Below are 12,860 nucleotides of genomic sequence, written 5' to 3' on the forward strand. Positions count from 1 at the left end.
TTGACCCCGACGTGATTTGAACACACAACCTTCTGATCTGGAGCCAGACGCAATACCGTTGCGAACCCGCAACCTTCTGATCTTGCGCCACGAGGTCTCAGAAAACAAGGTGGTGCTTCCTGTGTAGGGTCCTTGATGCATTCACCACAAAAAGCAGACTAATTTCACCCAATAACCTAAAGAGGTAAGGCTTTCTGAATTTCTTGGTGTGTTGTTGTGGCTTGATTTTTTTCCGTCCTTCGATAGCTCAGCTGGTATTGTGGAGGACTGTAGATGAAGTGTTGGCTGTCCTTAAGTCGCTGGTTCGATTCTGGCTTGAAGGAGTTAGGTTTTAAATTCAGGACACACGTTTCCACATTTTCTTCTGAGTTTGTATTGCCACATAAAAAAAGCCCATAGGTCAAGATCCAAATCAATCACATTACACAAGGAACATTGTTGATTATGAAACCAAAGCTGAGTAAACACATTTGATGTCAGACTTCACACTTTTGATGTCAAGAAGAGACGGATTGACCCCGATGTGATTTGAACACACAACCTTCTGATCTTGCACCACGAGGTCCCAGAAAACAAGGTGGTGCTTCCTGTGTAGGGTCCTTGATGCATTCACCACAAAAAGCAGACTAATTTCACCCAATAACCTAAAGAGGTAAGGCTTTCTGAATTTCTTGGTGTGTTGTTGTGGCTTGGGATTTTTCCATCCTTCGACACCTCATCTGGTAGAGCGGAGGACTGTAGATGAAGTGTTGGCTGTCCTTAGGTTGCTGGTTTGATTCCGGCTTGAAGGAGTTAAGTTTTAAATTCAGCACACACGTTTCCACATTTTCTGGATCTGGAGTCAGACGCGCTACCGTTGCGCCCCGAGGTCTCAGCAAATGAGTTGGGGCTTCTTGTTTAAACGCTTTGATACATTAAGAAAAAATCAGACATTGAAAAAAGCTGAATGAACACACTTGACGTTGGACTTCACACTTTTGATGTCAAGAAGAGACAGCTTGACCCCGACGTGATTTGAACACGCAACCTTCTGATCTGGAGTCAGACGCGCTACCGTTGCGCCACGAGATCTTAGCGAAAGAGTTGGGGCTTCTTGTTTAAACGCTTCGATACATTAAGAAAATCAGACATTGAAAAAAGCTCATACTGATGCTGTACAGTATGAGCTATAGAACAGACCAAGTCAGGAAATGACATGAATAAGAGGTGTTAAATAATCGATAAAGTTATTATTGTTCAGCAACCGTGCAACATTTATAATTAAATGATTAGCTAAGAGTCAATGTCAATTAATTTCAATGTTAATAGATAGGTCTATATAATTTATACCGACAGACAATAAAAGTAGGCTACTTATTGACGGTCAGGTAGATGTACATGTTTTTGTTTTCTTTGTTCAAAGAACTTAGATTTTGTGTATGTGCTAGCTATTTTGATTGTTATCTCTTGCAGATTGGAAATACCTGCATGAATCTCATCTATGAAGAGGCTCGAGCGCATGCATAAATCTTTTTCACATTATTTTATATCAGCTGTAGTTTATTTTAGACTTTTTAGAGAATTTCTTCTTTTCATATATGAATGGCAAGTGGTAGTCTGCTTAATTTTTCATTTTTCTCTCACAGGGCAAAGACATATACCCTGCCAACTTGCATGTTGTTGCCACAATCCTATATATTAGTCTTAATTCCATTGAGCGGTTTCTGAAATAAGATGCAACTATCAGTTTGAAGGTTTTTGGTACATGGCCTTTGACCTACAGATAAAGAGTTCATAATATTAAGACATTGTTTCACATATTTCATGTTTAAAAAAATAATAATAAAAAGCAGTTTAAGTTAATGTCTAAGTATCAAGCATCAGTCAGTCATTCCCTCACCATTGTTTTGTGCATAATATGGATAAACATTCACTAAAACGAGTGTCTATTTTAGAACCAATAAACCAATAACAATCTTCCTTCACTTTATAATCTCACCTGTAACCGTGATCACTGCTGCTTCAGGAGACACAAGCGTGATTTCCAGCACCTTCACTCTCTCTGTTCTTCTGTTGAAATCAGCTGCAAACCTCTGAGCGGTTTCTGAAATAAGATGCAACTATCAGTTTGAAGGTTTTTGGTACATGGCCTTTGACCTACAGATAAAGAGTTCATAATATTAAGACATTGTTTCACATATTTCATGTTTAAAAAAATAATAATAAAAAGCTGTTTAAGTTAATGTCTAAGTATCAAGCATCAGTCAGTCATTCCCTCACCATTGTTTTGTGCATAATATGGATAAACATTCACTAAAACGAGTGTCTATTTTAGAACCAATAAACCAATAACAATCTTCCTTCACTTTATAATCTCACCTGTAACCGTGATCACTGCTGCTTCAGGAGACACAAGCGTGATTTCCAGCACCTTCACTCTCTCTGTTCTTCTGTTGAAATCAGCTGCAAACCTCCATCAATCTGCTGAGACCATCACAGCTCTCAAGAAGCTGAAGACTCACCTCTCGCATGAAGCTAACTGATCCACGACACACGGGGCCTCAGTTATAAGATGTTGCGTAGAATGTTGATCTTAAGATTATTTCTCAAATGTTCAGACAGAGAACGAACGTGCGACCAGAAAACGTGTGTATGACTCTCTTCCAGATGTGAAATCTATAAATCGCAAATGATTTTGAAATGGTGTGCAGCTGAATGGTTTCAGATCAGATCTCCGCCTTAAATTGTAAACGCCGCCTAATTAATGTCATTAACAGAGCATCAGTCAATGTCCAAATCATTCACTTGAGAATGGAGAGCCGCAGAATTACTTACATTTCCAAATACCTACAGTAAAATAAAAAAGTGTTACTCTTCATGTCTTCTTCAAAGAGCGTTAATTATACATCTGAACATTGCCGTGGATTTTCCCGTGAAATTGTGCTACATTTATACTGTTGCCGCAGGTTTTTTTAGTCCATGGGTTGAAGCCATAGACTGCAAAACATAACAACAATAATAAAATAAAGAAATAAAGGTTGAAGCGACAACACCCCGCCCCCTGAATGCGGTTGGGCTGATTTTGTAACGCAGACCTGGCAACCCTGTTTATAAATGAGCTTATCTTTTTTGTTTTTGTAGCCTAGATAGTGTTGCTTCCATGTGAACAGCACACACTGATAATCCACATGATGCTTTGTGATTGGGGTGTGATAGCGACACCCAGTGTTCAGATTACACGTCATGCCCTCTTAATAGTAAACCAAATTATTTTTAAAAATATCTTGCAGGTTGGAAACCCCCGATCTAAACATACATTCAAAGCAATCTTTGATCTCACTTATAACTCAATGTATAAAAGAGATGACAGGCCAGGGAATGTGGTGTGTTTTTACAGTACAGTACGTCTCTCTTTCACCCGTTCTAGATGATTCTTAAAGATCCTGGCATGAATCAGCACCAGCAGCACAAGCATATAGAATAGCACATTATAATATAAAAAAAGAAAAGATGAACTGACAGGTCAAAGACTCCACTTTTTTGTTTCTGTGTGTAAAAGAAGCCCACACACGTCGATCAATGATATTCTGCAGCTTTCAGACAATTTTTCCAATTCGAGAACAGAGAAAGTCACAACGGAGAAGATGATTTTCTCCTAAAGACTTCAAAAATGGAGACGTCTGTTTTGCCGCAGTACAGAAATTGATTTATTGTTTCTTTAGATACTGATGGCGTTTAAAAGTTTTCAACAGAAAAGATTTACAGGAGATCGAGGGGGAAATAAATTCCTTCTGCGTCTGATGTGGGTTGTGTTTCTCTTGTTTCCTGGCTGTCGGGGCACTTCTGAAGAACTTGGCACCTCAGTCAATAATAATGCATATCCGTGAGATCAGATCCGCGTGAGCTGGTGCCACAGACTCGAGGGAAGAATGCTCTCCACCTTCTCCATGATGAAGTTCAGCGGAGCGAACAGAGTGCTCAGGAACTGAAGGACGAGACAGAAACAAGTGAGATATCTGCAGTCTGAACACTACTCTCAGACAAGATAGCCTCCGTATTAAATTACATCCAATAATATAATCAAAAGATTCATATAAAAACACAAAAATACATTTTGGTACAAATTAGCAGTGTTGGGGGTAACACATTACAAGTAACATGAGTTACTTTCCCCAAGTAACTAGTAAAGTAACATTTCCTTTTGATTTAAAATGAAACATCTAAGTTACTTTTTCAAATTAGTAACATAGTTACTTTGTTTCCATGTATTGAGTGACAGCTCTGGTGTTGCCATGGTGACAGAAATCAGGAGTAAGTGCAGAGTGTTGTGTGTGAACACGATCTTACTGTAGTTCTAGACTAAATATCAACATGTGTTTACTCATCTCACTGCACACAAACACATTCAGTGTTCCTTCAAAAAAAAAAGAATAAAAACAGTGCAATGCAAACCTAACCAGTGTCTATGCTGCTGACCTTCAATGATCCAACTCAACCATACTAATGAGCAAAAGTGACTTAAGATAAATCTTAACATTTGTGTTTTATTTACATTTCTTTATTCCTTTAGAGTGTTGAGCTTTCTTCTCTTGCATCCAATTCTTCATGTAATCCAGAGCAGCAGCAGAGCTGAAAGGCTTGTTTGAGCGGAGCCTCTACTGTACAGATGTGTATTTGCCAAAAATAGTAACATATATAATAACAAAATAATAACTTTTTTTATATTAAAAACAAACAAGCAAGCCCAGCCCAGATGAGAAAAAGTAATGCAAAAGTAACATAATGCATTACTTTCCATAAAAAGTAACTAAGAACACAGTTAGTTACTTTTTTAGGAAGTAACACAATATTGTAATGCATTACTTTTAAAAGTAACGTTCCCCAACACTGCAGATGAGGAATTGGAAGTGATTCATCTTCAGCAAGCAGAAGCATGCAGTGATCTAACACAAATCCATTCAGAGGTTAAGACTACAACACAGACCAAACTGTGAACGTGAAGAGAAGAACTGGTTTAATACGGAGAGATCCAGAGAACTCAGTCAAGAACTCAAGAGTCTTTAGCTGGATTGATTTCTTCTGATTATTTTTAATCTGGCCACCTCTGCATTTTATAGCTAATTCATTTCTGAAAAACAGTTTCACAGTAAAACAAAATAGGAGGCAATGGGGTAAGATGTGCCACCAGCTGATTATATTTCAGCAGAAATTAGATATTAGTCTCTATGAAAACATGGGGAAAGTAATTAAATATTGGTCCAGCAACACAATGGTAGAGATAAACTTGGTCATATTTTCTTAAGATGAATCTTTCAGCCCTATGTGAAGAATTTACATTTCAAATACAAATATGAGCATGATGAGTTATCTTTTAAAAACCGTATGTTTGGCCAAACCCTGCGTATCAGTGTCATTCAAACAGTTCTTCATCAGAGCTGATGGTACTGATGAAAATGAAAAGCCTTCAACGGTGGTGTGTTTGTCTGGAGTACTGAAGTGTGTGACACTCACGGCTTTAGCAAACACTCCCATGAGCTCTGGGAACTGATGCGTGAGGAGCGCCAGCATAGCTGTGAAGGAGCAGAGACCCGCCGTGAACAGGATGAAGAACGGCAGCTCCTTCTTGGGATACACTGACACCTCGTGGAACACTGCTTACACACACACACACAAGCAGAGAGAAAGACACACAGAGAGACACACACACACAGAGAGACACACACACACACACACACACAGAGAGACACACACACACACACAGAGCACTCTATATCTGCAGTAATCCGTCTCAGTAAGATGAGATTGAAATGCTCCAAACATATAATGCAGTGATTGAGAGCTGAAGAAATAAAGGCTCCTCAGAAGATGTGAGATGTTCTGGAGGCTTGTGAAGATCATTCCTCCGCTGAGGAACAGTGAAAGTAAAGCTTCTGGAAACAAACGCTCCTCTAAAGATCCTGAGGATCAGATTTGAGACTAAAACATGATTGATGGAGAATCAAGTAAAGCTGAGCTGCTTCAGTCCAGTAAGTGTTCATCTAGAGATATTACTGCAGTTATTACTTGATCAAAATCAGTCAAAATCTGACACGAGAAGCTCGAGCTGAAGCTGGACGTTTGTACAGTTACACTGAAAGGCCTAATGTACTCGTATAGTCCACTAACAGGCTCTGAGAGATTCCGCTGCAGACGACGTCAGACGTGACAGAAACACTACTCTTCATCTACAGGTGAGATGCAGGAAAATCTCTTACTTGGTAGCAGTTCTCTGTCCGCTGTCTCTGTACAGACGGGATACGGATAGAACAGGTGGCCTTTCTCCAGAGGATATGGAATCATTCTGAAAGCTGAGCAATCAACACAAAGAAGTGGTTTTTAAAATGCATTTCTAAGCTTCGGAGCAACAGTGAGTCACCAGCAGTTTTTCTGATGTTCACTTGAACACTTCGACATAAGTTTTATATTGAAAAAAAAAAGTTTGCCTCTTAAAAGACATGAACTAAAGGCATTTATTCCTGATGACTAACTGATGAATTTTAAAACATTAACACTGTTATTTTCCTATTTATCACTGAAGCTGCTTAGAAACTGTCTGGTATGAAGCGCCGGATATAAAGGTGACTTGACTACACCAAATTGTTATAAATAAAACCTTACATATTTCCATATCATTATAATAATAATAATAATGCATTCTATTTATAAAACACAACAGCAATAGAATATAAAAGAGAGAGAAATAAAATTAAGACATACACAATCTTAAAAAGATGGGTTTTTAACCGTTTCTTAAATCCACCTGATGTGTGGACATTCTTATCAGTTAAAGCGAGTGTACTCCACAAACTCTGTCACCCAGAGATTTTAATCTGCATGAAGGCTGAATTGCATAATGAATAACCACAACTTGTAACTACTGTAAATATATCCTATTTTAACGAACAAGCAGTTGAGATTTGCTATGATCTTCATGTGTGAACTACACTATTATCCAGCTCTGAAGAGATCAGTGTGAACAACTGGGCTTTAAGACATTATAACATCTGTACAGCTGCTTTGAAACAACGAGTAAAGAGCTACACAACTAAACTGGCCTCTGGATCTGATCCGAGTTGAGCCAAAAGACAAAGCGTAATCCAAGACACCTTTTTTTGGTCATAACACCGTACTGACAAAAGGTGTACTCGCAGTGCAGAATAATCAATCAGACAGTGACTGTGTTAAATCGGAGGGGTCAGAGGTCACTCACTCCCCTCCCAGGTGCAGTGGAGCAGGTTGAGCGCGCCCTCCACACGCTTCCAGTGCTGCAGGTGGAAGAAGGTGTAGGCGATGGCTTCGCTGTCGCCGCGCTTCAGGATGTGCTCCGGAGGCAGAATCAAACTCTTCATCTCTAAGAGGTACTGCGGAGAGAACGAGAGGCAGGTTACGGCTGAGGAGGAGGAGGAGGATGATGAAGATGAAGAGGCTCACTTTCGGTACGTGTGGATTGAACTCCACCGCTCTGTGTATGGCTTCTACTGCGTTCATTTCTGCTGTGCTCAACCCTCTGCGTGACGCCGCCTCTGGAGAAAACCTGCAGACGCACACAAACCCCCCAGACTGAGGTGAGACTAGAATGATGACAGCACGGACACACTTTACAGCAGAACTAATGTGATTTGAGAAACTCGGGACTCGTGCTGTCTAGAACTGACAGTGATGACAGAATATTCAGTCAGAGGTGAACTGGCCCTTTAAGCACAGTTTGTCTCTGTATGTGTGCACTGTTAGGCTCGTCTGGGTCAGGGGAAAAAAGAGAAAGCTGGGGAACACTTGATTTTTTTGATTAAGTCAGTAGAATGTCCATTAAAATCAAGTGTGAGCAGATATTAAGCAGACGGTCATTGATACTGTAATGACTGCTCGCTGACGTGGAGTGTCTTACTGTGGACTCAAAATAAAGCTGGTGCAAAGCTAGTGGATTTCTGCTTTCATGTGAAAGTAACCTCATATATATATATATATATATATATATATATATAGCATTAATTTATTTTGCAATTAAAATAGCATTTTCCATCAGCACATGCATTAATATTGTGAACGTGCTGAAGTGTGTTGATGGAGACTCACTTGTCAGACACGGCTCTGGCCTTCAGCAGCGCCGCTGTGTAGCAGATGGTTGCAGACTTTGGCAAACTGATGTCTGTGGACGAGAACAAAGCGTTTCACATCACGACTCACAGGTGAGATAATGCTGAAGTACATACTCCATATCTGTAAGATAATTCAAATTACACAGCAAAAGTGTCTGCTGACAGGAGTCCTGTGAGCGCTTCAGAGACGCTTCTTCAGCTCAAGCGAGGGCTGTGACGGTCCACAAATAACACACAGTGTACAAATTATGCTTTTAATGTCATTCAGACTTTGTGCTGTTTTAAATTGAATGCTCTTTCACAGTACTTGAACATGGAAAGCAGTGGAAATTTCTGAAGGAAGTCAAGTTAAATTAAATTTCCCCACAAAGAAAATGTTTCATCATAGATGAGCAGGACAGAGCTCCGCTCTGCTCTCATATCTTCATATTTTCTCTCAGTATTGCAAAGCAGCAGCTGACACTGGTTGTAAATGTCAGGAAAGCAAACGATATCTTCCGCATGAGTAAGGCATTTCTATTGGATGCTGTGCTGCCGGAGAAAGATAAACTGAACTACCGGTGCGTGAGAATGCGCTATTACAGAGCCACACATGACATGCGGAAATAAATAAATATTAGAAAACAGATGTTACGAATCCTTTCCCATGACATTAATTTGCAGGCATGTTTCATTAATTTGTTTCCATGTTTTAGTTCAGTGGTGGCCAGCACTTCTGTTCTGGTTCTGTTGTTTGTCAATGTGACCTGAGTACTCTTCAACCCTACTGCCTAGGTTAGAGCATGTGTGTGTGTGTGTGTGTGTGTGTGTGCGTGTGTCTTTGCGAGTGAGTGAGTGAGTGAGACAGGAAGTGAATCCAGAGGTGGAGAGGAACTGAAGCTCACCGGAGTTTTGTTTCATGTGTTTGTTCCTCTTTTCTCTGTTACTGTAATGCTTCTCTTGTTTCGCTGATGTCATCGGTGAGACTCTGATAATCAACAGGGTTGTGTAGCACTAAAACACACAGTTAGCGATTGTTCGACACCTTCGTTTCTTCTGTGTGTCAGGAGTCAAAGGTCACTCACGTCTCGCATCATCTTGACAGCTTCTCGTGTGCGGCCGAGCTTTCTGGAGCACATGGCGAGTCTTCTCTTGATGTAGACCAACACGTTTGTGTCCCTTCCTGCGAAACACACACACACAAGTTTACAGGGGAATTTCATTCAGTTTAACTCTGATTAGCTACTTCTGCTTTAACATTCGATCATTTACGGACACGTTACGCTACACGTCGCCTGAGAATGACTAACAAAAGACACGCTGCAGGATCAGCTGCACTCCACTGTATATAAAAACTGATTCTGAGAATAGCATGATAACTGCACACACACATAACTAATCAATGTGAAGACCAAAAGTCTTTTATAATATATACTTAAAAAGATTAATAAATATAATTCATAGATGTCTTATACATATGCAGGACTCTACAATGCAAACGCTTCAGTATGAGTGTAAATGACTGCATGTGAATGTGGAAAATTATTTGAGTGACATCTGACAACAGATAAAACATATGAACTGACCTCTGTGACCCTAAAAACATTCACTCAGAGCCTGTGAGTGTCTGAGCCATTAACACATGTGGCGTGTGTGAGTGTGTATCAGTGATATGTGTTTGTGTGTGTGTGTGTGCGCGTGTAAGTGTGTATCAGCGATGTGTGTTTGTGTGTGTGTGTGTAAGTGTGAATCAGTGATGTGTGTGTGTGTGTGCGTGTGTGTATGTATCAGTGATGTGTTTGTGTGTGTGTGTATTAGTGATGTGTGTCTCTGTCTGTGTGTGTGTGCGTGTGTATCAGTGATGTGTGTGTGTATTAGTGATGTGTGTGTGTATCAGTGATGTGTGTGTGTGTGTATTAGTGATGCGTGTCTCTCTGTCTGTGTGTGTGTGTGTGTGTATTAGTGATGTGTGTGTGTGTGTGTGTGTGTGTATTAGTGATGTGTGTGTGTGTGTGTATCAGTGATGTGTGTGTGTGTATTAGTGATGTGTCTCTCTGTCTGTGTGTGTGTGCGTGTGTATCAGTGATGTGTGTGTGTGTATTAGTGATGTGTCTCTCTGTCTGTGTGTGTGTGCGTGTGTATCAGTGATGTGTGTGTGTGTATTAGTGATGTGTCTCTCTGTCTGTGTGTGTGTGCGTGTGTATCAGTGATGTGTGTGTGTGTATTAGTGATGTGTCTCTCTGTCTGTGTGTGTGTGCGTGTGTATCAGTGATGTGTGTGTGTGTATTAGTGATGTGTCTCTCTGTCTGTGTGTGTGTGCGTGTGTATCAGTGATGTGTGTGTGTGTATTAGTGATGTGTCTCTCTGTCTGTGTGTGTGTGCGTGTGTATCAGTGATGTGTGTGTGTGTATTAGTGATGTGTCTCTCTGTCTGTGTGTGTGTGCGTGTGTATCAGTGATGTGTGTGTGTGTATTAGTGATGTGTCTCTCTGTCTGTGTGTGTGTGCGTGTGTATCAGTGATGTGTGTGTGTGTATTAGTGATGTGTCTCTCTGTCTGTGTGTGTGTGCGTGTGTATCAGTGATGTGTGTGTGTGTATTAGTGATGTGTCTCTCTGTCTGTGTGTGTGTGCGTGTGTATCAGTGATGTGTGTGTGTGTATTAGTGATGTGTCTCTCTGTCTGTGTGTGTGTGCGTGTGTATCAGTGATGTGTGTGTGTGTATTAGTGATGTGTCTCTCTGTCTGTGTGTGTGTGCGTGTGTATCAGTGATGTGTGTGTGTGTATTAGTGATGTGTCTCTCTGTCTGTGTGTGTGTGCGTGTGTATCAGTGATGTGTGTGTGTGTATTAGTGATGTGTCTCTCTGTCTGTGTGTGTGTGCGTGTGTATCAGTGATGTGTGTGTGTGTATTAGTGATGTGTCTCTCTGTCTGTGTGTGTGTGCGTGTGTATCAGTGATGTGTGTGTGTGTATTAGTGATGTGTCTCTCTGTCTGTGTGTGTGTGCGTGTGTATCAGTGATGTGTGTGTGTGTATTAGTGATGTGTCTCTCTGTCTGTGTGTGTGTGCGTGTGTATCAGTGATGTGTGTGTGTGTATTAGTGATGTGTCTCTCTGTCTGTGTGTGTGTGCGTGTGTATCAGTGATGTGTGTGTGTGTATTAGTGATGTGTCTCTCTGTCTGTGTGTGTGTGCGTGTGTATCAGTGATGTGTGTGTGTGTATTAGTGATGTGTCTCTCTGTCTGTGTGTGTGTGCGTGTGTATCAGTGATGTGTGTGTGTGTATTAGTGATGTGTCTCTCTGTCTGTGTGTGTGTGCGTGTGTATCAGTGATGTGTGTGTGTGTATTAGTGATGTGTCTCTCTGTCTGTGTGTGTGTGCGTGTGTATCAGTGATGTGTGTGTGTGTATTAGTGATGTGTCTCTCTGTCTGTGTGTGTGTGCGTGTGTATCAGTGATGTGTGTGTGTGTATTAGTGATGTGTCTCTCTGTCTGTGTGTGTGTGCGTGTGTATCAGTGATGTGTGTGTGTGTATTAGTGATGTGTCTCTCTGTCTGTGTGTGTGTGCGTGTGTATCAGTGATGTGTGTGTGTGTATTAGTGATGTGTCTCTCTGTCTGTGTGTGTGTGCGTGTGTATCAGTGATGTGTGTGTGTGTATTAGTGATGTGTCTCTCTGTCTGTGTGTGTGTGCGTGTGTATCAGTGATGTGTGTGTGTGTATTAGTGATGTGTCTCTCTGTCTGTGTGTGTGTGCGTGTGTATCAGTGATGTGTGTGTGTGTATTAGTGATGTGTCTCTCTGTCTGTGTGTGTGTGCGTGTGTATCAGTGATGTGTGTGTGTGTATTAGTGATGTGTCTCTCTGTCTGTGTGTGTGTGCGTGTGTATCAGTGATGTGTGTGTGTGTATTAGTGATGTGTCTCTCTGTCTGTGTGTGTGTGCGTGTGTATCAGTGATGTGTGTGTGTGTATTAGTGATGTGTCTCTCTGTCTGTGTGTGTGTGCGTGTGTATCAGTGATGTGTGTGTGTGTATTAGTGATGTGTCTCTCTGTCTGTGTGTGTGTGCGTGTGTATCAGTGATGTGTGTGTGTGTATTAGTGATGTGTCTCTCTGTCTGTGTGTGTGTGCGTGTGTATCAGTGATGTGTGTGTGTGTATTAGTGATGTGTCTCTCTGTCTGTGTGTGTGTGCGTGTGTATCAGTGATGTGTGTGTGTGTATTAGTGATGTGTCTCTCTGTCTGTGTGTGTGTGCGTGTGTATCAGTGATGTGTGTGTGTGTATTAGTGATGTGTCTCTCTGTCTGTGTGTGTGTGCGTGTGTATCAGTGATGTGTGTGTGTGTATTAGTGATGTGTCTCTCTGTCTGTGTGTGTGTGCGTGTGTATCAGTGATGTGTGTGTGTGTATTAGTGATGTGTCTCTCTGTCTGTGTGTGTGTGCGTGTGTATCAGTGATGTGTGTGTGTGTATTAGTGATGTGTCTCTCTGTCTGTGTGTGTGTGCGTGTGTAGTGATGTGTTTGTGTGTGTGTGTGTGTATCAGTGATGTGTGTGTGTGTATTAGTGATGTGTGTCTCTGTCTGTGTGTGTGTGCGTGTGTATCAGTGATGTGTGTGTGTATTAGTGATGTGTGTGTGTATCAGTGATGTGTGTGTGTGTGTATTAGTGATGCGTGTCTCTCTGTCTGTGTGTGTGTGTGTGTGTATTAGTGATGTGTGTGTGTGTGTGTGTGTGTGTGTTGGGTGTGTGAGTGGGGGAGTGTGAGTGAGTGGGTGTGTGTT

The 12,860-nt window shown here is 41.2% G+C and overlaps 1 protein-coding gene and 1 non-coding gene across 2 annotated transcripts in view; both read right to left on the minus strand.

Annotated features, from left to right (window-relative positions):
* Positions 1–999: 999 nt before the first annotated feature.
* Positions 1,000–1,071, minus strand: trnaw-cca (transfer RNA tryptophan (anticodon CCA)). Its single transcript has one exon. It is a non-coding gene; the product is annotated as a tRNA-Trp (tRNA).
* A 2,571-nt stretch (positions 1,072–3,642) lies between these two features.
* The window catches only part of LOC107728185 (suppressor of tumorigenicity 7 protein homolog), a 12,615-nt gene continuing 3,397 nt past the window's right edge, over positions 3,643–12,860 (minus strand). The window contains exons 8-15 of the mRNA XM_016538284.1: positions 9,179–9,276; positions 8,999–9,107; positions 8,092–8,164; positions 7,450–7,552; positions 7,229–7,379; positions 6,234–6,326; positions 5,491–5,630; positions 3,643–3,964 (exon numbers count right to left, since the gene is read on the minus strand). Coding sequence (XP_016393770.1) covers positions 3,869–3,964; positions 5,491–5,630; positions 6,234–6,326; positions 7,229–7,379; positions 7,450–7,552; positions 8,092–8,164; positions 8,999–9,107; positions 9,179–9,276 — 863 coding nt within the window. The 3' untranslated portion in view covers positions 3,643–3,868. The remainder of the gene's footprint in view (positions 3,965–5,490; positions 5,631–6,233; positions 6,327–7,228; positions 7,380–7,449; positions 7,553–8,091; positions 8,165–8,998; positions 9,108–9,178; positions 9,277–12,860) is intronic.

This window comes from Sinocyclocheilus rhinocerous, unplaced genomic scaffold, assembly GCF_001515625.1.
Source record: "Sinocyclocheilus rhinocerous isolate Xijiao unplaced genomic scaffold, SAMN03320098_v1.1 scaffold367, whole genome shotgun sequence".
In the NCBI taxonomy this organism is placed as follows: domain Eukaryota; kingdom Metazoa; phylum Chordata; class Actinopteri; order Cypriniformes; family Cyprinidae; genus Sinocyclocheilus; species Sinocyclocheilus rhinocerous.